Here is a 23676-nt window from a genome sequence, read left to right as displayed (position 1 = left end):
ATATGATCGTAATTTTTTTAAAAATATAAATAATTATATAACAAGTATAATAGTATATATAATATAATTGATTTGGTATTGTCGAATCTAATTCTAATAAAAGAAAAAAAATGTGTTTTGAGTTCTCATTTCCTATTGATTCATGCTGTAGAATTCGTATTGTGTGTGACACGAATTGATTTATACCATTTTTATCTTTTTAAATCTAATATAGAAGACGTGTTTGCGCGAGCTTATTTGAAACATTATTCTCTTCATATTGAAAATAAATTAAGAAAAAATATATTTTTTATTTACAATTTATGTCTTTGAACTGGTTATATATTAAATTGATTTAAACCAAATACTATAAGCAATATTTTATAGACTTTGCAACTTATTAATAAAATTATAAATATTAAATTGTTTTTTCAAATATCAATTAAATAAAATCAAGAACTGAATTAAAATTTTAAATAATGCATAATTTGAGTATGAGGGGGGTGGGGGGTTGGTGGAAGTGAGAAAGAGAAGTGGATGTGAAAGTTAGGTGAAATGCAAAAAGTAACATACAAAACCAAATTGAAAACCACTCAAGAACCCTTTGCTTAATTGGGAGGATGAGGCATTATAAATATGAATATTTTTTTTATAGATGATATAATAACGGTATTGAACGATGATGTAATGAATCACAAATTTGGTTTCAGCATTCTGCATCAATAGCTGGTAAAATATTAGACAAGAATCATAACCTGTTGAACAGGAATAAGAAATAATTACTTTTAACACCCCTACCCCTTAACTATGATTCATATTATTTGAACAATTACATTAATGTCCTACATCAATAATGCATCCAGGAAATGAAATCATTTCTATAATTTGAACATAACTCAAAGGATGTAAATATAATTATCCTCAAGAATAGTTGCACAATGTTAATACTTATTTAATACATTTTCGATTTCGCGGTGCTGATATTTTCTGTAATTTTTATACTTAAAATGCACAGAAGAAATCAATGACCTTCTGATATTTTCACCATCACATGTATACAGGAACGCTAGCAGACTTCCTCACCTGGCAGACGGGGCATACGTTGACGAATCCTTCACAATCGGCACACAGGCACAAGTGTCTGCAAGGCAACAATAGAATCGAGACTCGTTTACCATTGCAAGCTCGGCATCGTAGCCGATGGTCCTGGAGTTGTTGATTTTCGGGGTGATTTGTGCAAGAAACAGCATCTTCTACCTCACTGTCACCGGTTCCTTCACGATCTTGGGCCGTCCCCTGTGCCATGAGCTGCTGAATATTGCTTTTGAGGATATTGGCCACTGATTCATTGTGCTTTGCTCTGTATTGCCACGACTGAGCTTCCATTGACGCTTGCTTTATTCTGTCCTCTAACTCCTTGTTCTTGCAGCTTATATTCTCTATTTCGAGCTCCTTCTCGTGCAGCTTTGTGCTGACTCGTTTTTCCAGAGCATGCAACAAAGAAATTGTATGCCGTTTGTTTAACTCGCTTACACTCTTCCAGATGTTATCTTCCTACTCATATAGGTGGAGATAGTGATTGAGAACAGAGACGGTGCCAACATAAAACGAATAGAATACACTATTGAATCTTCGGATCTTGAGATGAACATCATTTGATAGTCACAATTCAAGTAAGATAATTTACTGACAACCCTGAGATATATTTAATAAAGAGACCCTCAAATTTGGAAATATTACACATGCCCCCCCTGCAGACATGTTTTACTTTAAACATTCCGAGTTGCTTATCTTATATCTAGAGGGAATCTGTAATGTAAACATGATCTAAGAGATGGGGAATAATTTTGCAAATCTGAAGGATACTTCTATAATATGCCTAACCCAGGAGATGACAGTGAAAATATCACTAGTAACTATCTCAACGGTAATAGTAGGATGCATTATTCATTGAACATTACTACCATACCTGAAGTGTAATATATTGGCCAAATTCTTCCATCTGTCGATCTATCTCCAATTTTACAGCATTACCAAGTGAAAGAACACCAGGAAGGGTGTTCGTCATGTTCTCACAGGTCGAAGTAATGGAGGAACTACGCTCTTCTTTCTCACAAGAAAGTCTGAGCCCAGTTGATACAGGATTAGGATTTAAAAAGTTTCCAATATGGCCAGCATCGTCTCGATGAACGTTGCAATCCAATGACATGCCAAGCTTCTGCTTTCTATATACAGGTTCCTCTTCCCTTACTCTTTTGGTGGGCCGATTGTCAGTGGGTGTATGCTCGTTTCCCATACCGTTTAGGATGCTAATGCCACCACCGCACTGAATTGGAACTGCATAAGATTCTAGAACATTGAAAGAAAACTATAAGGAATGAAAGGACAAGAATGAGAGAATATGGAAGTAAAACATATGAAATTGTAACATAAATAATTGTCGTCGGATCTCATGTATTATTAATTGAAACAAATAGAAATATGGAACCAGTAATTCAATTTCATTGTCGCCTAACATCCAAGTTCTTTTCTCCAGTTTCTTTTTCCTATACTCTATTGCCATATATTTTTGGAAGTAAGATATTAACAGTCTACAATAATCAAAAGGAGAAACAGAAAAGGGCAAAGAAGGAGATAAGCATTACATGAAAAGTTCAAAAGTGGGAGACTATTTTCAAGTTTTACTTCCTTCTTAATGTCTCAACTCTCATCAAACATTACGTTTAAGAATCAGATACTCCCGAGGGCTACATGTAAGTTGAGGTAGATAATGAAATTCTTCAAGCATTCTCATACTCCCAACAGATAGTAAATTCTTCAAGCATCCTCAATTGCAGCATGAAACCAGTTGTTAAACAAACTAACAAATTGGCAAATTACGGCAAATAAATTGAACTCAAGTTGAATTCTCTGCTTTGAGCTTGAGATGAGGCCTAGCTCATATTCAATTGGTCAGTAACGAGCTTGAGCTAGTAAATTTTAAGAGGCTCGAATCTTTTACACCCATAGTGAAATTAATTTACAATAAGAAGAGTATAGGTTTCATGTTTTCTGGTGGTTTATTTTGCAAAACTCAGAGAAAAAGGACAAGGTCGCTCAAGATGTTTTTGATCAAGTCAAGATTACAAGAAGAATTTGATTTCTAACAGAAATTGCAAATAGTTAACTTAAACCCATTTGCCACACAGGCACAACTGGCTTTAATTTGTGGTAACAGAGACATTTTGATCATATTACCACTAACAAGTATACAAACTAGTGAGTTATCAGCTTTTTCTGGTAACCACAATGATGGGAAAGGCAGCGATCAAACATTCTTTTAGAGTTACAAGGTATTGATGAGAGGAAGAGCGCATTTACTGATAAAAAATCATGTATTTGTGCTTTCAAATAATCACAGACTATTTACGATGTGAGCATTCAAGCAATAATATCAAGAACAGCTGCATCAATAGCATTTAGAGATTTAGCATCACGATCTTATGGTTCTAACATAGCTTTAAACGTCCTCACCATTTCCAAATAAGTGGAACTGAGGCAACGTATTGGTATCAGCATGGACACGATTTTCCTCGACAAACCCAGGGAATATCATGTTTTCATTACCTCCTCCTGCTCGTCCCCCTAACATCTTCCTGAAAATCATAGCCTAATCCATCAAATTCAGACGCATTTAAGCAATAAAACATAAATCTTGATGGTGAAAAATGAGATTTTCAGCATGCGAAAAGCTGAAATAGTACTTAGAAAACAATCTCCACGATCTCTCTATGACAGGTAATCTTATTTAACTGGTATAAGAATAAGTACTACAATCACATGAGAAATACAATCCAAGTGCCAATCCCAGCAATATCCAAAAATGCAATCTTACTTATAAGCTTATTCAGATCAAGAGATACGATCAAAGTAATAATCCCAGCAGGGTCCTGATTTGACTTGGATTTTTCTCCTTGGAACTTTTACAATCATCAAGAAATCAACATAACCCTCTATGTTTTTAAACAAATTTCAAGAACCCAATAGAACACCCCACAAAAAGAAACAGATCAACATCCTCAAAAATCAACTCCAACATCCTAACCAGAAATGAACTGATTACATATGAGAAGGCCCATGATTTCACACAAATCATATGACTCAAGAAAAACCGGTAAATAAATAACACACGACAATCACCTCAAATTCAGATAACCCACAAAGAATCTCGACTACTACACCTAAAAAAAATTCAGCCCTTGTTTCAACAGAAAAGGGCGAAATTGATGGTGCCAACCACAATAATAACAACAGTAATGAAAGGGGATGGTGTCAGTAGGAGGGTCGGAGTTGTGATTGTCGTTTCGAATAGGGAAAAGAAGGATTCCATTCGTTGGTATTGGTGTTGTTGATGTGAGAAGGAATGGAGGGAGAGTGAGAAGATGACTTCTCGTCGTTGTTGAAGAAATCATCATATTCTCCAATCTTTTTTTTTGGTTTCTCTCTCTCTCTCTCTCTAAGTCTCTCTTTCTTTCTTTCTCTCACTCATTCACTCGCTCTCTGTTGGTCGGTCTGTCTGTCTGTCTGTCAGCTTTCTTCTCGTTTTCACCAAACTGGTAAATCTTGCTTTCTCATTTTTCCTTTTCTAGATTTTGCTTTAGTTGGATTCTCTTGATTTTTTCAGAAAATTTACATTAACATGACATTTTATATTTTAAATTATATTATCAATAAAAATAAAATATATAAATTAATAATAAATTTACCAAAAAAAAAAGAGAAATTTAATGTAGAAAAAATAATGAGAATATTTTTATTTTGTGAAATATTAATTTTATAGAATTTATATATAAGATGTTTGAAAAAAGTTCGATGACTTAACTTTTTGAAATAGTTTATAAGATCGAAAGTATCTTATTTTTTTATCTTATAAACTCTTTAAAAAAAATGTCAAATGATTTTTTGGAGCTTATAGGCTCTTAAACATTTAATAAAATATTATAGGAGATTATAGGCTCTTAAACACTTAATTATTTAATATGTTTATTTATGTTTTTATTTTCAGTTTTCAATTTTGTACAAATTTTCGGGTGAAATGATATTATGTTTGTATTAATTAATAAGATTGCATTTTATATTGGATTATTGTGTCAAATCAATACATTTTCAACAAGAATATGTATAAACAAACATATTTTCAATTTAATTATTATTTCAAAAATTATAAATTGAAAAATAACAATATAACCAAAACAGGCTTCAGCCCTACCAATTTTTACAATTCATTACTTGATTTAATCGTATTTTTAGTCCCATAATTATGACCTGGTAACATAATTGCATTGAGGTTAACAGTGCTAGTGGATGTTTGTGCCCAAACCATCTTATTTGTAATATTTCTTTTTCAATATAATCAATCTTTCCATATTACATCATATTTACACATATTTTATATATACCCACTATCTCTTTAACTTATTATATTATTGTTCATTAATTCATATTAAAATAGTGGATGATTTCTACGTTTATAAAAGGGGATCATTTTTCTTGTTGACACACATATACAAAATATTTTACATGCAATTATCCTAGTTATATTAAGTGTAGGATGGTGTCTTTGCTGGCAGGTTTTTGGACTCCACAACTTGTTCAAAGTGAATTAGAATCGTACAACATTATCGGACTGTTGTATCCCAAAGATAATTCAAATATATTTAATATATTATTTTGTTTGTCGACATCGTTCCCACTCAAAGAACTAATCACAACAAATATGATATATTTATATTTATCATATTATTAATTTTATTATTAAAATATACATTATGTATATAATAAGTATAATACATTTTTTGTATAACTGATCACGTTATATTCTAGTTGGGGAGAAAAATTTGATGGATGGATGACTACACCTATGGTAGGGAGATGGAGAGCAGTCAATATCCAATTTTCATTTTTATTTTTTTCCTTTTGTAATAAAAACTGTCATTTTTTAACTTTGCTTTTCTTTAAATACTTTTAAACTAAAATATTTATATTGTCGTCAATCAATTAATAGACCAATTTCGATAGTAAAATTAATGAAATTTACCGGCATTATAAAAAAGCTGAATAAATATATTTATTGAAAAAAATAAATTTAAAAAACATTAAATTTAACTTCTCAGACTACCATAAATCTATGTATATTTACATCAATTTATTTAAAAAAAAATGTAATCATCCTAAAGTTTTATTATTGCACATGATCTACATGTGAGGCGGACTGTTTAGTAGTAAAAACGGCTGGGCGGCACCACGTGGGCCACAGATGACTTTGTTTCGGCAGGTCACACGATTAATGGGGAAAGCGATGGACCGGAGTGGGCCGCCTCCATACCTTCTTTTCGTATTGAAAAGAGTTACCAATATTATTTTAGATAAATTGCATAATACCCCATTGTGTTTTAAGAAATTAGTGCAATACCCCATGTGTTATGTTTATAGGCAAAAAATTATCTTTATATTAGAAATTAATGGAGGGTGCATTTTACACGTCTAAAATGATAATGAATTTTATTTTTAACATTTTTTGACATTATTTATATTTTCAAATGTCTACTTTACCCCTTTATTTGATATATAAGGAAAAAAAAGCACTATTTTAGTTTAAATATATTTTAATAAGTTATATATTATTGATTAATTTTATTTATTGTTTAGTTTTATGATATTTAATGAATTGTATTTATTTGTAAAGTATATTAACTAAACATTGAAATATCTAATATATATATATAATTTTTAATTTAAGTTTTAAATTAACAAATCACAATACAAAATTTAATATGCTAAAATTAACTTTTCAGGTTCAAATATTTATATAAATATAAATAAAAATCTATTGTAACAAATATATTAATAACAAAATTAAATTATTATTTAATTTAAATATGTTTTAATAAATTATATTTAGTTATAGAATATATCAAGTAAGTATCAATCACTAAAAAAGTATATAAACCGTTTTTAGTTATATTATATATAAATAATATTTAATTACAATTATCATATTTTAAAAATAAAAATTTAATAGTTCTTTTATTATTTTAACGTTGTTAACCCTACTTAATAGAAGGGGAGAGTATATATTATTTTAAAAAAATATAAGAATTCGAGTCACGGACCTTGCTTCCTTTTATTTAAAAAAATAAAATATAAAAAGTTATCGAAGTCGCCAATCATATTCCCAATTTTTCATGAAAGTGTTATTAAAAATATTACAAAATCACAATGACCTCCATTAAGTTACAAATATTTTAACAAGTACTCTTACAATGAACTATCCTATGGAAGTATTTGTTATGATACTAGTAATTTCAGGGGATATTTGTAATTTTATAAATATCGATAAGGTATTTATGATTATGATAAATCTCATGAGAGTCTACTGTAATTTACCCTATAATATATTATAAAGTGTGAGATAATTTTATTTTATTTATTTTTAAAAATAACTTTATAAGCTTTGAAAATAAAATATTAGGAACTTATAAACTCTTTAAAAAAAAGTAACACCTTAACAAATTCTTTTAAATTAATTATAAATTTTTTGACATCAATAACACTTTGTAAACTTTATAATAATATCTTATCTAAATATTTCGTGAATTTATTTTAGTATAATAAGCTGTAGAAATATTTTATAAGTTATTTGAACTTTATAAATTTTAATTTTTAAATAAGCCAAACACCCTTTAAATAATTTGTTATTATGAATTTGAAATTCGTAGTTCAATCTCATCAATCCAAATACAATTTTAATAAATTGATTATCTTTATACTCGCCATGAGATGCTTCTACTTTTATTTACTCAAATTAGAACAATAAAATAATATATTGCTTTTTATTTATTATAAATCGACTATTTTATTTCTTACTCTATTTTAAGATGTTCTCAAATTTATTTATGGTAGCACTTAAAATAAATAAATAAAAGGGTTTTAAAACAAGATTTGGTTAGAAAATTTAAATTTAACCCAAAATTTCACTAATTATATAAATTTATTTATTTGATTTCATTTTTTCAAGAAACCAAATATTTATTTTTTGTTGTTTCCAATTTGGCCCTTTTCACATCGGACATATTACACACACGCGCACCGGTCTGCCATTAGTAGTCATTCATTCTTCTTTCCTCCTTAAACCCTAACCCCTAAAGACTCCCCCTTTACTACTACCACCGCCATGCCCTCAGCCGCTGACGACGGTGCGAAAGCCGTTGGCTTGGACGCGCTTCACCGGTTGAAGTCGACGGAGCCGCCGCTCTACCTTACACCGTCGCCGGAGCTCTCCAAGGCGGCTCGATTAGCCTCGAAATACTTATTCTCATCTCTCAATCCTTACGCTCCTAAATGCCCATTCGGTCAACTCTTAACTGAAGGCTTCGACGCTGAGCAGATATGGCAGCAAATCGACCTCCAGGCGCAGCCTTTGCTGTCCTCGCTCCGACGTCACGTCAGGAATTTCGAGAAGAATCCGGAGGAAATCGGGAAGCAATTCAATTTGGATAGAGCTGATGGAAAGGAGGAGAATGTGAAGGAGGATGGAGAACATAAAGAAATAAAGGGTGAAGAAAGTGAAAGTGAGGGTTTGGATGAAGATGATGATGATGATGATGATGATGATGAGGAGGAGGAGGAGGAGGAAGAAGAAGAAGAAGAAGAAGGGGATGAACATGACGACGAAGACGAACAGATGGAGAATGTTGAGAGAGAAAATGTGAATGGAGTGGAGGATGAGTTTTTGAAGATAAAGGAATTGGAGAAGTATCTGGTGGAAGATGAGGCAAGAGAATATGGACTAAAGAAGGAGAAGAAAAATCAGAGGAAGAGAGGTGAAACTGCGGATGAGGATGAGGAGGGTGAAGATGAAGATGGTGGTGAAGACGAGGAGGATGAGGATGGTGAAGAAGAGGATGATGAGGTAAGTTGCAATTCTAGCAAATTATAAGGGTCAGACGATGAGTTTCTTTCAGATTGTTAATCGGGTTTGATTTTGCTTGGTGGGCTGTGAGATTGTTCTAGTGTCATGTAATTGCATGGAATCTTGGACTGAACTTTTTATTTTTTTGATTACCATGACAGCTTGGACTTATGGGGCTTGATGACGACGAAGATGATGATGATGAAGATGGGAAGAAGATGGAAACTGCAAGGTCATACATTTCCTTTCTTGCTCTCTTTTGATTACACTCTCTGTGATATGATATCGAATTTGTAAGCATGTCATCAGGATTGGTTGAGAAAAACAAATAATAATGAAATGAGTCTGTAAAGAATTTGCATGTAAAGGTTTGAGATGAGGAGAGCCTATTACTTCTTACCTATGTGCCTGGCTGTGGAGGTTAGTGATGGTGTTCTTCATACTTGACCAATAGCCCTATTTCTCTTTATTTAGAGATGTAAATTCCCACAGTGACCATTACCTATTAGCTATTTTTTTGGTTAGATGTGGTGCCATTTAATGCACTCAAGGATTTGCAGAATTTTGATTGAATGTGTGCCGTGTCTGATTTTTCGTTGTATGCTTACATATCTAGAGATATAATACCAATCTGTTTGTGGATTCAGATATGAAGACTTCTTTGGCGGTAAAAGAACTGGCCCAAAGAAAAAGCCTAAACATTTTGGTGGATCAGATGACTCGGATATGGATGAACCTAATGATGACAATGCCAATCAGGTTATCCATGTTTTCTCAGCATCCCCACCTCTGTCCATTTGTATTACTTCATGTCTGCATGGTGGTATGGGACAGGAACAATTTTGATGATCTACATGTAGCTGTTTGCTGTATTGTTTCTTTTTGTTTGTGTTAATTCATGTACTTATTCTTTCTTTTTCCTTTTCTTTTAATTTTCTACAGAAGAAACAAAGTCTTTCTACACATGAAAAAGAGCTAGAGAGACTCCGTTCTGAGATAGAGGAAATGGAGAAAGCAAATCTGGAACCAAAGACATGGACTATGCAAGGCGAGGTAAACTTTTCAACTTCTATGTATGTTTTCTACGCTATCAGCTTAAGCTTTAGGACATAGGGGTTTTTTTGGATATTCATTGCTTTGTATGATGTCAGGTCACTGCTGCTAAAAGACCAAAAAATAGTGCTCTGGAAGTTGATCTAGATTTTGAGCACAATGTGAGACCAGCTCCAGTAATCACAGAAGAGGTCACTGCATCTCTTGAAGATTTAATAAAGAAACGTGTAATTGAGGTATATTAAATGATTTTGCAGCATTCTACATTTCGTTATTTTGGCGTCTCAGAAACTGTTTTTCTCCATGTTACCTCATGTCTCTCTCAGAATCATTGCCAGTCATTATTAGCTTCTTTTCATGAGATTAACTTGAATGACTGTGGTAAGGGCTGAATGATCAGAAGAGAGTGCACCAAACAACCAGCCCCCAACATCCACCAATAAATGCACTCAGGAGTATTGGGTTAAAAGTGGATGGAAAAATCTTTTACTCTTTTGTTTTTGGGGGTGCTTGCCAATACCACATCATTTGGCTTCGTTATCAAAATAAATTTTTGGAATTGATTTTTCAAGGCGCATCATTGTCCTTTTTCTGGCAGGGAGAGGGGCAGGGGGAGATGTTGGTTATGTGTTTTGCAGCATCTCTTCTTGTGTGTTCGTCTTTTGTTATTAATGCATATTTTGCAAGATGTTCGGCCTATTGCATTTTCGACAAATTTTATGGTATCAGACGTTTCTGTGTTATGATTTTTCTGTGATCTTTAATTTTTCTTGTTAACTTTAGAAAATAAATAAGTGTACTTATGGCTCTCCCTCTCTCTCTCTCTCTTATTATTTCCGAGGGAATGAACATTAATTACATCCTACTGACCGTTTGTTAGGGCCGATTCGATGATGTCCAGAAGCCACCTACTTTATTAAGCAAGGCACCAAGAGAGAAAAAGGAGTTGGTAATCATCTACCTCTGAGTGATGACTTTCTCTTATCCAGTTAAGTTTGTTCCTAATCAAATCAACTACAAAATTTGCAGGATGAAAATAAGAGCAAAAAGGGCCTTGCTGAACTTTATGAGGTGAGTTTTTATAGTTCAAAAGGGATATGAATAAATTTTGTATAACTTTTTTGCTTTTGTTTGGAATATAGAGATTTCTTCTAACCACTTGACCAGGTTTCCTTGTCATCTGTATTTTATGGAGACTGAGCAACTTCTCTTCCCCTACTTTCATACAGGATGAGTATGCTCAGAAAACTGGCCTCGTGTCTACCGCATTATCTTTCTCCGATGAACAAAAGAAAGAAGTATGTACATTGATGATTTTCCCAATATTTTCACTGAAACTGTTTGACTCTTTGTATAAATTTAGCAAGTGATGTAACGACTTCTACTTTCTTTACATTTTCAGGCTAGTATGCTCTTCAAGAAACTGTGTGTGAAGTTGGATGCTCTATCTCATTTCCACTTTACTCCAAAACCAGTAATGCTTTTTATATCTTATGCTAGAATTTGCTCGGCATCCAGAGCATCATATTGAATTTTTATTGGTATGTTATCAACTTGAACAGGTTATTGAAGATATGTCAATACAAGCAAATGTTCCTGCCCTAGCAATGGAAGAGGTAAATATTCTGCTAGTCAGTTTTTTTTCTTTTCTAAAAAAAGTTGTATTAATCAATATATCCAATCAATAGTTTGTAACAACATTTTTGGTTTACAGATTGCACCTCTGGCGGTGTCTGATGCAACTATGCTCGCTCCTGAAGAAGTATTTTCTGGCAAAGGAGACATTAAAGAAGAAACAGAGCTAACAAAGGCGGAGAGGAAGAGGAGAAGAGCAAATAAGAAAAGAAAGTTTAAAGGTGAAAATGAGTTCAAATTGAAAAAAATTTATCATGAAGAGTAAATTGCACTATTTGTTTTGTAGTTTTACAGAAAAGATAAGGCCATTGTTCTCAATCATCCGATAAATATGTGCATTCTGTGAAGTTCCCTAAATAATCCCATGAAAGAAAAGCTGAGTTGTTAGTTGTTTCTTAAATATTTAAGCTTATGACTAATTTTGATCACTCTCAATGAGTATGCCAAGTATTTGCTAGATTTATATATGCTACTAGAAAAATGGGGCATAAAACAAACAGTTTATTTTGTTGAATAATCCTTTTGGTACTATGCTTCTCTCTGAGTAGATTTCCCGTCCTCAGTCAGTACGCAATCCTCAATTTCATTGATGGACTTTGGTCAGAAGAAATTATAACAGAAACATATTTACTTAATGCACTATATGTTCAATTTTTTTTTTTCTTTTTTGCTTTTCCTTTGAGAAACATTACCATTGTTTGAATCAATTACAGCTCAAGCTGTCAAACGAATGGCCATGAAGGTACAGCTGAACACATCTACAAAACATGGCAATGGTAATTTTGTCATTTCATGATATTTTCATTTTCATTTCCTTTTTGAAGTCTTTTAAGATATAGTTTTGGACTTTGTAAGCAAAATCTAAGTGCTATTGCTGTATAATACGACAGGCAATGAGGAGTCATGAATGCAACAATTTCTCAAACAAGATTTTTCCTTGCCTTCCACCAGCTGTGATTGACTCTCAACTTCCACTGCCTCTCCTGAAGTATTCAACAGGAAGAAGAAAGAGTTTAGAATGGAGAATTGGCTGTGAAGCTGAGGGTGAAGGGATAAAGTTTTTTATACTGATAAGCAGCCACTAGTCGCCTGCCAAATATGAATTTTGACTCGCTGAGTTTATGGTATTGCGGCTATGTTTTGCAAATTGATACGTCAGAAATGGAACTGTGATCCTGTGAACAAGATGGGGCAGCAGTTCCGACCTTTGACTTAGTAATGCTATACGCATCTAATTCCTTATTGCCCTTGGTTCTCTTTGTACTATTTAATATAACTCGAGCCCTTGGACAACTGATTCCCTGTGTCTGTTGTTTGGCAATACAAAATATAAGATAGTAATATATGTTATAAGGGGCATTGATTGATTGAGCAGATGTTTGAAGCAAGTTTAATTGTGATGTTTCTCCTATGTTGCTTTTATTTGTCCTACGTTTGCTTGTTGAAGTAAACAGGGTACTGTGTTCTTTCCACGTTTATCTACGGACAACTCTATATTTTTGGGCCCGTTAGAATGCTTCTCATCAATGAATTGGTTTCTTTTGAAACATGAAACCCAAAATTTTCGAAACCTGCATTTTATTACCAAAATCTGTAGATTCAGACGACAAATTTGCAGGTTTCTTTCCTTTCAAATCTGAGTATCTTGTTAGCATAATGCCTAAATAAGAGTGGCCCACTTCCAGTAGACGAACATTTTCTGCTTCACCAGAAAGCAATTCTGCAGCATTTTAACTTTCGTTCAAAATCTTCAGACAGCCCTCAAAAGCAAATTAAAGCAAACATACAGACAAAAGTCAGCAGAATCTTGCAAGAGAAACCTCATAAAGACCAGCGAAAACCCATAAACAATTCACTCAGATTCTTCCCCACAACATGCCAATAAAGCCTTAAATCTTGCAGATCCCCTTGACCTTAAAACATTTCTACAACATCCCAAGCAAAGTATCATTACTTCCTCCAATCCCCATCTCAAAATCCTCCATTTCATTTCCCAAGTCGTTCACTTCCACCCATGGCTTGCCTCCTCTTGCCCACTCTATTTATTACATTGCATGTACTAGTATCCCTAGTACACGGCTATGGCCACCACGGCAACATGTGTCGGTCATTCTGCGGAAACCTCACAGTTGACTATCCTTTCGCCCTCCAACCGGGTTGCGGCCACCATGGTTTTCGAGAACTCTTGTTTTGCATCAATGACGTACTCATGCTCCACATTAGCTCTGGCTCATATCGCATTCTGGACATAGACTATGCATACAATTCCCTCGTGTTACATGACCCCCATATGTCCACTTGTGACGCCATCGTTCTAGGAGGCCGGGGCAACGGATTCGTGGTCGAGCCCTGGCGGGCTCCATACTTGAACCCAACCCCTGACAATGTGTTCATGCTATTAGGTTGCTCGGCCCAATCACCGCTCTTCCAAGGCTTCCCGGGGAAGCACTTGCCATGTAGAAATGTCTCGGGCCTAGGGTGTGAGGAGTACTATGGGTGCCCGGCCTGGGAGATAATCAGCCCGAGACGAGTAGGCCCGGTATACAGTTCGGGCCCTCCTGATTGTTGTGCAATGCCATATGAGACCATAAGGAGTGTGAACCTCTCCAGGCTTGACTGCCAGGGATACAGCAGTGCATACAGCTTGGCTCCCATAAAAGTAAGCGGCCCAGACGAATGGGCCTATGGGATTCAAGTGAAGTACTCTTTGCAAGGAAGTGAGGACTTCTGTCGGGCCTGCGAAGCCACCGGTGGAACATGTGGTTATGACATTGATGGAAACAGTGATCTGTGCATGTGTGGGAGCTGGAACTCCACTTCTAATTGTGATTCTGGTAATACAATGTATTTTAATGTTAAGTACTTGTTGTATTTCTCTTGTTTAAGGTTGTCATGTGTTCCTGAATCCTAACAGCTGAAGTTGTCTGTAATGCAGTCCATTCAGGTGCATTTTCATACAGGAGAAAATGGTCTTCAGAGGTTGCATTAGCAGGTACAGATGTTAAAGGTCACATTTTTAGTACTTCTACACTATTTAACTGATACTTCTATCGTATATTAAGAAGTAACGATGAATCTAACAAACATTTTGATTTTTCAAAAATTAAATATAAAATTCAGAAACGATCTGACTGACATCTTTCAAAATTCTGTTGCAGGATTGTTGATCATTGCAACTTTTCGAAAGATCCAAATAATACAAGGATAAAAGGCAATTTTAATCTATATTTCATGTAGTTGAGAAAGAAAAGCAGAAGGTAATATATTTCCACATTTCAATTGATGAGAAACTTCTTAAGGATCTAATGCAAAGCAACGGAGAGAAACTTCTGACTTTGAGAGCAGAAATGTAGCAGTTTGTATTCTTTTTATCTTGATCTGGTTTTTCATCTTGGTATTCCACAAAACATATGTACCATCCCATGTAATACATTTTGAATTTATTTATACTTGCCGTTCTGACACATTTTTCCTACGTGCATATAATAAATAATCTTCATATTTTAAAATATATTATAAATAAGAGTAAAATATATAAATCAATATATTATATTAATAAAAAGAAAAAAAGAAAATAATAATAATTTATCAATTAATGTAAAATTTGAAAATTAAATAAGTTAGTTATTATATCATGAAAAGTATTTTTGACTTTACTAAAAATTAATGCGACGGTATTATTAATCACCGTTTGTGAGTATGGAGCGACTTTTTTTTTTGTATTAGTATAAATATATCATACAAAAATTATGGAAGATATAACAACAAAGGTGAAGCCAATCTCAGCACATAATTGCTGAGGCATATAAAATATGACCCCATATTTATCCTTTCCTTTTATTTTTTTTTGGTTCAATGAAGCATAAGGGGTATATGAGATGCAACATAACAAATTCAAGTCCGATCCAGACTGAAACATAATATATATTTTTTGTGATTGATTCAACAAACACAAGTGATATGAAAGGATGCTGCACATAATAACGTCTAATGATTCAGGAAAAGTGTAAGAGCATCCAATGCAACCACTCTTTACTTAGCATAATCCACTTTCTAACATCATTCAAGTGGATGATACAAAATATCTTTAAATATAACCAAAAAATTTATGTCAAATTACTGCAGAGATAATATCGGTGGTAATTGAGGGAGTACAAAATAGGTGTCTCGCCGAAATTTATAAATTAAAACAGAGGGTAGACTCAAAAGTCATTTGCTGTTGTACAGTCAAAGTTCTCATTGAAATACCAAAATGATGGATTTAAATGATGAAACTACAAGTCCAGATACAAAAACTCTTAGTTTTACTCTATCTAAGCACGAATACCTCTATTGAGGTTAACCATCCGGGTTGAAGCATCCATCTGAGTACCCCTGGTGCCTGAAATCCGACCTGGCCCATCTTGATTTCGTGAGCCCTGGTAACCGCCAGATCGTGCCTGCCGATCCCTTGAGAAACCACCCACAAGGCCTGATGCTGAGGATCTTCCACCGACATTATATCCCATTCTTCCACCGCTGCTGCCTTGCCTGCCCTGCGAAAAAGAGAATTCCTGCCACCTACCGCCACCGCCAGAAGCAGCTGCTGCAGCATAATCTTGCCCGTCTTTCCGCCTAAGAGGTAGGCCCTCCAATCCACCACCACCAATCCGCGACTCAATTGCTCTCTCATTGGTTTCTGCCAGGATTGTGAGCTTCTCTGTCAACTGGAAAGCCAAAGCCTGTAGTCTTGTGTGCTCAACATCGTGGAAAACGATGCACTGTGTTGGTTGGTCCCAACTTGCATGGAGTTCCTCATTGATCATCATCTTACTGACAATACTGTGAGTCTGGGCATCTGATAGATCAAACATCTTGGAGAGGTGGTCGAGGCTTAGTGAATCATAAGAGGGGGAATATGTAAAGAGGTAGGTCCTTAAAGCCTCTTCCTTGATTTTAGCCTTGAGCATCTCGAGAACGTTATCTTTGTTGCGGAGCAGCTTCCAAACGTCAAGAGATTTGATAACAGCAAAGGCCTTCTCATAATCTCCCTGCCTCAGGGCCCTAGTGGCAGCCATTACATGGTCCCTAACATTTTCAGGAGGCCCAGTGAACGTTTGCCGCTCGCTCACTTCAAGTAACCTTCGGAAAGTTTTGCTTATGATCTTACGTTTGGCATCATGCGCATTAGCTGCCATGTTAGGGACCTCTAGTAACATGGCACAAGTCAGATGTACAGCTTCAAGAAGCTCAAGATTTATATGCATGTGATAAGGCATCTGACGCCTTCTCTCCAGGCGCTCCTGCAAAGGTTTGGGAAATTATTAAGCACAATCTTGTTAAACAGATGAAAATGTTACACAATAACCTAGATGCTAACATTTTTCACCACTAATAGTATGATAAAAAACTTCGTAACATATCCATCAAAGTTCTAAAAGCAGCAATTCAATCTAGTTTACTTTTGAATAGTTCGGGTAAACTGCAAAAAGGAACAAGAAGCATACATAGCTTATAACAGATCAGAAACTCATCCATGTCTTGGACATGCATAAAAATAGAGGCAATTATTTTACATTATTTCCAAATAACAACTAAACAAATGGAATTGTTACATAATAACCTAGGTCTCGATGCATCTTAAGAATGGGAACATTTTTCACCACTAATAGAACGGTAACCAACTTCTGCATAACATATCACTCAAAATTCTAAAAGCAGCACAAAAATCCATCAACTTTACTCATGGACAGTTCAGCTACACTGCAAAAAGGTAACAAGACGCATATATAGCTTATAACAGATCAGAAACTCATCCATGTTTTGCACATGCATAAATAGAGGCAATTATATTACATTACTTCTGAATAAGATATTGGGGACAAATATACTGATAATTAACAAGTGTGAGTGATCTTCAACATGCTACAATACCATAAGAAATAAAGAAATGGGCAGTGGGCATGAGAAAAATGCAGTACCTGTTCTGGAGTCTTCTCATGATATCGGCTCTGAGACACGCCTTGTGCCAGCAACTCCTTCACCCTGCCAGCAGAATACAGTTCCGAAAGGCAACTATGGCCTTCAACGACAAGCCCAACTCTGAATGCACATAAGCCAAGCTGCGCCATAGCTCTGTTGAAAAGTATTTGTGTTGATATATCCATATGCTGGATGCTATCCTGCAAGTGACTCATAAGCAACAAGTCGCGTGATGTTGAAAATTCATCCAAGATAGCATGGTGGTATATATCACAGAGCATTGCACGGGCCTTAGTCCTTTCATCACCATACTTGTATATAAGTGAGACAAGGATGTCCATCAAGGTTCTGCTGTTCTCTGGAAAAGTAGGCTTGCGAGGCACCAGCTCAGGAGTAGCAACAAAGGCAGGTGGTCCCCTACTTTCCTCCACAGCTCTGTTTTCCTCTCCAGACTCTTCTGTTTCTCCAATTTCCTGCTCAGCCAGTTTCCTCATCGCATCATAGACCTCCTGCGGTTTATAATATATGAGTTCAACCCGTTTAAGAGCAACCTTTGACGCACCCTTGTAATCCCCAACCCGTTCCAAATATTCCTGGACATTCTGGGCAAGGACTACAAACATGGGCTCATCCTTAAGCCTCTCAACATACTCACGGGTGTGTGGATCAATAACTTGAAGGCTCTTAAAATATTCCACATCAACCCTTTCAAGGAAGGCAACCAAATTACCCCAGATCCTAATTGTACCACTGTGGTCAGCTCCTTTCTGGGTCTCATTCTCATCAGGCTCCACCATATCATCAACCACAATATTTGGGTACTGTGTTAAAATATCAAGTATCTTGAGCAAATTCTGCACACACTGTTTCCATACATTGATTGGCATGTGTCCACTAAGACTTGGATTAACATCAAACTGTGCAGAGACAACACTGAAAAGGATTTCAAGCTTCTGGGCAGGGGTCTTTGCGACCCTCGTTAAGAAAGTGAGCTGCTCAACCAACTCAATTCTGCCTGTCCCCTTCTTACCCCTGGCAGCCATAACCTCCTTAAACTTCTTGTTTACAGTGTCCCATGTAATTTGGCTGGGGTCCTTGAACTGCTTATCCATCATCTTATCTTTCTTGCTCAACATCTTCTCCCATCCAGGTCCACTCTCACCAGCCTCCTTTCCAGCTTCTTCTTCGTCCTCACTCTCCTCAGATTCCAGAGTTGCTGGGTCCTCGTCAAAATCATCATCCTCATCCTCATCTTCATCTTCATCCTCAGGTTCTTGCTCATCCTCGACTTTTTCCTCAAACAGGTCAGGCTTCTCCCTACACTGGTTGATCATGTCCTCATAAAGCTTATTATTCTTCTTCAACTTCTGTTTCATTGAATTCAGGGCCTTTGCATTACTGCTACTCATTTTCTTCTTTGCCTCCTTATTGGCCAAAGCCTGATTCAAGAAATCCTCCAACATCACAAGAGCCTTAATGTAGAGATTCGGAGGTTTATCAGATTCAGTAACCCTCATGACCTTCCCCAATTGCTTATTGATCTTCTCAAAACTTTCTTGCAAACTGACCCAATCATTGATTTTCATTGCATTTTTCATCTGATCAACAGTTGCAGACATCTCATCAAACCGCTTGTCCTTAACACGTCGGACAACACGCTTCTGCCCATCAGAATCATCGCTATCACTAGCATTGCCAGAGTAGTATCTGCTTGCAGCTGTGGCTGTGGTTGTCTCCACTGCCACGCTCTCTTCCTCCTCATCGTAATCACTCTCTTCCTCTTCCGTTTCACTGTCACCCTATTGATCCCCAAAGAAAAAAGAACATAACTATATAGCAAAACTAAAATTTCATGTATAAGACTTGTGGATTTTATACAATAATCCCTTCTCCACGCCTGAATTTCACTTCAATAGAAACATATTTATAATCATCTGTATCAGCAAAAAAGTAGAATAAACCACAACTGCATCATCTCTGATAAGACCAAAAATCATGACCAAAGTTGAGGTCTAGACGAAAACTCCAAGTTAATGCAAATAGGCGAGAGCAGAATTCAGATGAAAGTCGGAATTCAAAAAATCAAAACTTAACTAACAAGAACTCAAATATAGAAACATAATTAAGAAACACACGATACTAATATTCAACTCATAGCCGAACAAACCTGAGTCCAAAATCTCGACGCCATTGCCTCTAATAAATTGACACAAAAGTTCCGGGTACTCTCCTAAAGAAAAAACCTGCATCCAATAAACACCGAAACCAAAAGATTCAAATTGCCTCAAAAGCAATCTCGTAAAAATGAATCCAGAACTAAACACCGAATCCTATAAATAATGGCAGCCATAAACGCAATAAATTCAGATCCAAAACCCTAACTTTGCTAGATAGATTCATAGACAGAACTCGACCACCAAAACTCAACAACAGACGCCAAAAAAACCACACTCACACAGAGAAACGAAGAGATAGATCAAAACCTGATTGGGTGCCAAGCGTGCGAGTGAAGAGGAGAGATGAAGATAGCGCCACAGAGTTGCGGGGTTTGGGAGAAGAAAACCCTAACCTCATATTCTCTTATATTTGTATAAGGCTTTTGCTAAATGGGCCTGGCCCATTAATTGGAATACCTTTAACTCCAAATTTCGTAAACTGGGCTCAACCCAAATATCTTGGGCCATCATAATGATGATATCTATAGTATTTGGAGATTGAAACAAACGCGCCCTTAATATATATTTTTAATTACTGTTTGGATCTTCCTTTCGACAGCGAACACAAACTGGTTAGATTTGCACTCCGCATAAAATTTGAGCGTACGTAATCATAATATTGTTGGTGTGACATTGACTTTTTTTTTTAAAAAATAAATTATCAATTAGATATTTAATAAATTGACTAATAATTAAATTTTAAATTAAAGATCATAATAAATCTAAGTTTTACATAATTTTAAAATGAATAAATTCGTACCAATTTTTTATAGTATTTTTTATATATTTTGATGAATTGATCCTAGATAAAATACAAATTATATTTTTATTTTGGATTGACTATTGGGCCAAGATATGTTTGGGCGTGTGGCCTGTTAAGAAGAATAATTTATCCGAAAAGATCCATGATGTTCAAGTTTGATGGGGTCCGATTTTCAAAGATCATCTATCATATGATGTCTAGGCTCGACAATGAGCTTGGGACCTGCATAAAGCAGCACGTGTTGGACTTGATCAGCATGAGTGCTCATCGTTTATATAGTAGGTCGTATATTGTAGTGAATAGTAAATATAAGTTCTTGAATTGTTATATTGACCATCTTAAATGATGGGTCTTTATACTTAAGACTAGTTGTATGGACATAACTTATTTGTCAAGGCGATGCTGCATCGTATCTCTCATCCCTTACTTTCTGCTGATCAGTTGGTGGGCTTCCTTAGGCCTTTTTACTTTAGTAGGCCCATATCATTCTTAAAATACTTTGGGTCAGTTTTATTGTTTTGGGCCTTGCTTATTTTATCCATATTAAAGCTCAACAAGAATCCTAACTTATACCTATAAATGGAGTCTTCAGGTCACGATGAAAAATACATTGCATACATACAACAAATCCACAATAGCTCAAGTTAAAAGCAAAAATCAAAACTCTCTATCAAGATGGAAAAAGCAACCACAAGGTTCCACTTCTTTTTTGGCATTAACTCATCAAATTCTTGATATTATATTTCAAGATCACTCGTAATTTACTCTCATAATCTCATAGGAGATTACACATTCATAATTTAAAACAAACTTTCAACTCTTGGGTCATAATTAAAAGAAAAAAGAATGATGGGATAATTTGCATGCCCAAATATTGTGCCTTGAGTTGCCATTTTGGGGCTCTTAGTCATATGATCTATGGACAGAGAAACGATGATATTTATAGCCTTCTGAACATCAAAACAAATAAAGCCTTATCTCTTGCATCTTCAACAACGTAACAAACTATTACATATATAACCTTAAAATTTCTCTAGGCTTTTTTTTCAGCAGCAGACAAATTCATTAAACGTAACAAAAACTTATACTTCTTTCTTAAAGAAAAGAAATGCAGTTGAGGATGGTGTCTAGAAAAGATTAATTTCAAAATATAAAGCAACAAATTCTATCCCTGATTATGCGACAAGAGTAATGGGCACTAGAAAAAATATAATTGTTGTTATGGTTAATTATTATAGTTAAAAGTAAAATATGATGCCAAATACTTATTAACCACGATAGTGCGACAAGTGTTGATTAACCGTAGTTAAAAGTTAAGCTTTCGTATCAGTTTTGTTTGATCGCGGTATATAAAATGAACGAAACGTATCCATAGTAAATGTATGCTGGTTTATTCAATAATATTAATGTAGGGGCAGTACCCCAACTTGGCTGCCCGTTTGCCCGTCTTCCCACAAACCTTAGCATCAACTAAAGTATATTCCGACAACTTGCACTCTCTTTCTTCTGTATATAAATAAGACCAAAACCCTAGCAAGAAATCAGCCCTCATTTCAATTCATTTTTCTCAGCCTCCTCTTCCTTTTTCTGATTTCAATTGCTTTCCCATTTAGCATATATGCTTCCTTTTCAGTTTTCTTTGACCTCTGCATCTCTCTTTCTTCCAACAACAGCTGTAATTATGCTATATATATGTACATATTACATGAACTGGATTCAGTTTTACAACATGCTAGAAGATACTGTACATTTTGATGTTGTCTCTAACAAAGATGCTCTAATTCATGATGTCTTTTCTTCCTGTGTTTTAGGGTATATTTTACACGATATATGATATGTTGTTGTTTGTTTAAACCATGTATTCGACATGTCGATGTTGTTAATTTGAGTTATATATTCGAAGATAGAATGCAAGAACTTAAAACCTTAATTTTTGTTAGATTTCATCATGTGCAAAAAACTTCCATCCGGCTGCGATATGTATGTGAATGAGCAGCAAGGCCATATTTTGCACAAATTGAGTATTATTAAGGGTACATTTTATTCAAAGTGTGCCATTGATTTGCTGTTTCTAAGAGGTCGGAATTTGCATAAATATTGTCATATTTTGACCTTTCTTAGATTTTATTTGGCAGCATACATTTGGTATGTAGGAAACTATGTATTACTCTTGTGAACATGATGATTTATAATTCTAGTATTTAGTTGGGGTTCATATGTAGAAACCACAAATGAATCATGTCAAAAGATTGAGAATTATATATATATATAGTCCAAAATAGGGTAAATTGTCCTCTTGGCTCTACAATTATAAGGAGTGGTAATTTTAGTCTTATTGAAATTAAATTGACAACTATAAGAAAAAAATTCGTTGAAAATTGTAAGTCTTTTTGGAATTTAGCATGTACTCTCACGTGAGCCCCAAATTTTAGCTTCAATGTAATTATAATTTTTTTTCTTAATGTATCGTTTTCTTTAAAAATGCACGACTTATTCAAGTCCAATAGGACTAAAATTGCCACTTCCCTATAGTTACGGTTTAAATTGCAAATTTTCCTCAAAAGTAATTTCATATGGCTTTATTTAAAAGATCTTGTAATGATCTCTTAAATTTTATAAAATAGTTATGGAGTTCTTAACTCTTACAAAGTATTTTATAATATATATATGAATTAGTGACTTATTTAGGTAAAATTATACTTTTACTCCTATAGAATAGGAGGTTTGCCACATTTAGTCCTCTATTTTTAAAATAATTTCAAAATTGAAAAAATTCAACATATTTAGTCCCATAAATCTCGTAAAGCATAGAATTAAATATGTTGAATCTTTCTAATTCTGGGAACATTTTGAAAATTCAGTAAAACAAATAACCAAAAATGTTGAACTCCCTAATTTTGAGACCATTTCAAAAATTCTGTAAAGCAAATAACTCCGCAAGTTCTCTTGATATTTCAAAACTTAAGGAGGAGAAAATTTCGGGCACTTGTGATGTATTTTTTAAATAGATCTCTTAAAAAAAATAGTTCCCTTTGTCAATTGGAAAAACAACTCCACTATACAAATAATTCGAACCAGATTTATTGTAAAATAATATTAAATCTTGTATTACACTTTAT

At 34.8% G+C, this 23676-nt stretch overlaps 4 protein-coding genes across 7 annotated transcripts; 2 read left to right on the top strand and 2 right to left on the bottom strand.

Moving 5' to 3' along the window:
- Positions 1-871: 871 nt before the first annotated feature.
- On the bottom strand, positions 872-4549 carry LOC105179398 (E3 ubiquitin-protein ligase BOI). Of its 4 annotated transcripts, none has more exons than XM_011103013.3 (4): positions 4159-4549; positions 3493-3614; positions 1949-2316; positions 872-1533 (listed from the first exon to the last, which is right to left on the bottom strand). In XM_011103013.3, exons 2-4 carry the CDS (start codon positions 3608-3610, stop codon positions 1027-1029), a joined length of 993 nt encoding a protein of 330 aa, XP_011101315.1. In that variant the 5' UTR covers positions 3611-3614; positions 4159-4549; the 3' UTR covers positions 872-1026. The 4 variants fall into 4 exon arrangements, with proteins under 4 accessions (XP_011101315.1, XP_011101313.1, XP_011101314.1 ...); XM_011103011.3 differs by having other exon boundaries at positions 1949-2328; positions 4159-4545; XM_011103012.3 differs by lacking the exon at positions 4159-4549 and adding an exon at positions 3854-4152 and having other exon boundaries at positions 1949-2328.
- Positions 4550-8124: 3575 nt separating this feature from the next.
- Positions 8125-12991, top strand: LOC105179397 (U3 small nucleolar ribonucleoprotein). The gene is made up of 13 exons (XM_011103010.3): positions 8125-8929; positions 9091-9161; positions 9577-9688; positions 9872-9982; positions 10081-10218; positions 10863-10931; positions 11012-11053; positions 11212-11280; positions 11385-11456; positions 11545-11598; positions 11697-11838; positions 12331-12393; positions 12508-12991. The coding sequence occupies exons 1-13, from the start codon at positions 8192-8194 to the stop codon at positions 12522-12524; spliced, it is 1698 nt and encodes a 565-aa protein (XP_011101312.1). The 5' UTR covers positions 8125-8191; the 3' UTR covers positions 12525-12991.
- Positions 12992-13265: 274 nt separating this feature from the next.
- LOC105179396 (wall-associated receptor kinase galacturonan-binding protein) lies at positions 13266-15064 on the top strand. The gene is made up of 3 exons (XM_088883074.1): positions 13266-14451; positions 14553-14609; positions 14776-15064. Exons 1-3 carry the CDS (start codon positions 13632-13634, stop codon positions 14823-14825), a joined length of 927 nt encoding a protein of 308 aa, XP_088739200.1. The 5' UTR covers positions 13266-13631; the 3' UTR covers positions 14826-15064.
- Positions 15065-15760: 696 nt separating this feature from the next.
- Positions 15761-20197, bottom strand: LOC105179395 (eukaryotic translation initiation factor 3 subunit C). The gene is made up of 4 exons (XM_088883756.1): positions 20062-20197; positions 19746-19821; positions 17578-19377; positions 15761-16899 (listed from the first exon to the last, which is right to left on the bottom strand). Exons 2-4 carry the CDS (start codon positions 19767-19769, stop codon positions 15931-15933), a joined length of 2793 nt encoding a protein of 930 aa, XP_088739882.1. The 5' UTR covers positions 19770-19821; positions 20062-20197; the 3' UTR covers positions 15761-15930.
- Between the last annotated feature and the right edge of the window lie 3479 nt (positions 20198-23676).

This window comes from Sesamum indicum, linkage group LG8 (genome assembly GCF_026168435.1).
Source record: "Sesamum indicum cultivar Baizhima isolate 11 linkage group LG8, ASM2616843v1, whole genome shotgun sequence".
Taxonomy (NCBI): Eukaryota; Viridiplantae; Streptophyta; class Magnoliopsida; order Lamiales; family Pedaliaceae; genus Sesamum; species Sesamum indicum.
Note: the sequence above shows the minus strand (reverse complement) of the source record. Positions and strands in the feature narration are given on the sequence as shown.

Coding starts and splice junctions, on each gene's coding strand:
- LOC105179398 (XM_011103011.3), bottom strand. CDS start 3,610: ATGTTAGGGGGACGAGCAGGAGGAGGTAATGAAAACATGATATTCCCT. Junction 2,329..3,492: donor GTTCCACTTATTTGGAAATG/GTGAGGACGTTT, acceptor TCAATGTTCTAG/AATCTTATGCAGTTCCAATT. Junction 1,534..1,948: donor GCCAATATATTACACTTCAG/GTATGGTAGTAA, acceptor CTATATGAGTAG/GAAGATAACATCTGGAAGAG.
- LOC105179397 (XM_011103010.3), top strand. CDS start 8,192: ATGCCCTCAGCCGCTGACGACGGTGCGAAAGCCGTTGGCTTGGACGCG. Junction 9,983..10,080: donor CATGGACTATGCAAGGCGAG/GTAAACTTTTCA, acceptor GTATGATGTCAG/GTCACTGCTGCTAAAAGACC. Junction 11,281..11,384: donor CCGATGAACAAAAGAAAGAA/GTATGTACATTG, acceptor TTACATTTTCAG/GCTAGTATGCTCTTCAAGAA.
- LOC105179395 (XM_088883756.1), bottom strand. CDS start 19,769: ATGGCGTCGAGATTTTGGACTCAG. Junction 19,378..19,745: donor CGTCGAGATTTTGGACTCAG/GTTTGTTCGGCT, acceptor GGGGATCAATAG/GGTGACAGTGAAACGGAAGA. Junction 16,900..17,577: donor ATGAGAAGACTCCAGAACAG/GTACTGCATTTT, acceptor AAACCTTTGCAG/GAGCGCCTGGAGAGAAGGCG.
- LOC105179396 (XM_088883074.1), top strand. CDS start 13,632: ATGGCTTGCCTCCTCTTGCCCACTCTATTTATTACATTGCATGTACTA. Junction 14,452..14,552: donor CACTTCTAATTGTGATTCTG/GTAATACAATGT, acceptor TCTGTAATGCAG/TCCATTCAGGTGCATTTTCA. Junction 14,610..14,775: donor TTCAGAGGTTGCATTAGCAG/GTACAGATGTTA, acceptor ATTCTGTTGCAG/GATTGTTGATCATTGCAACT.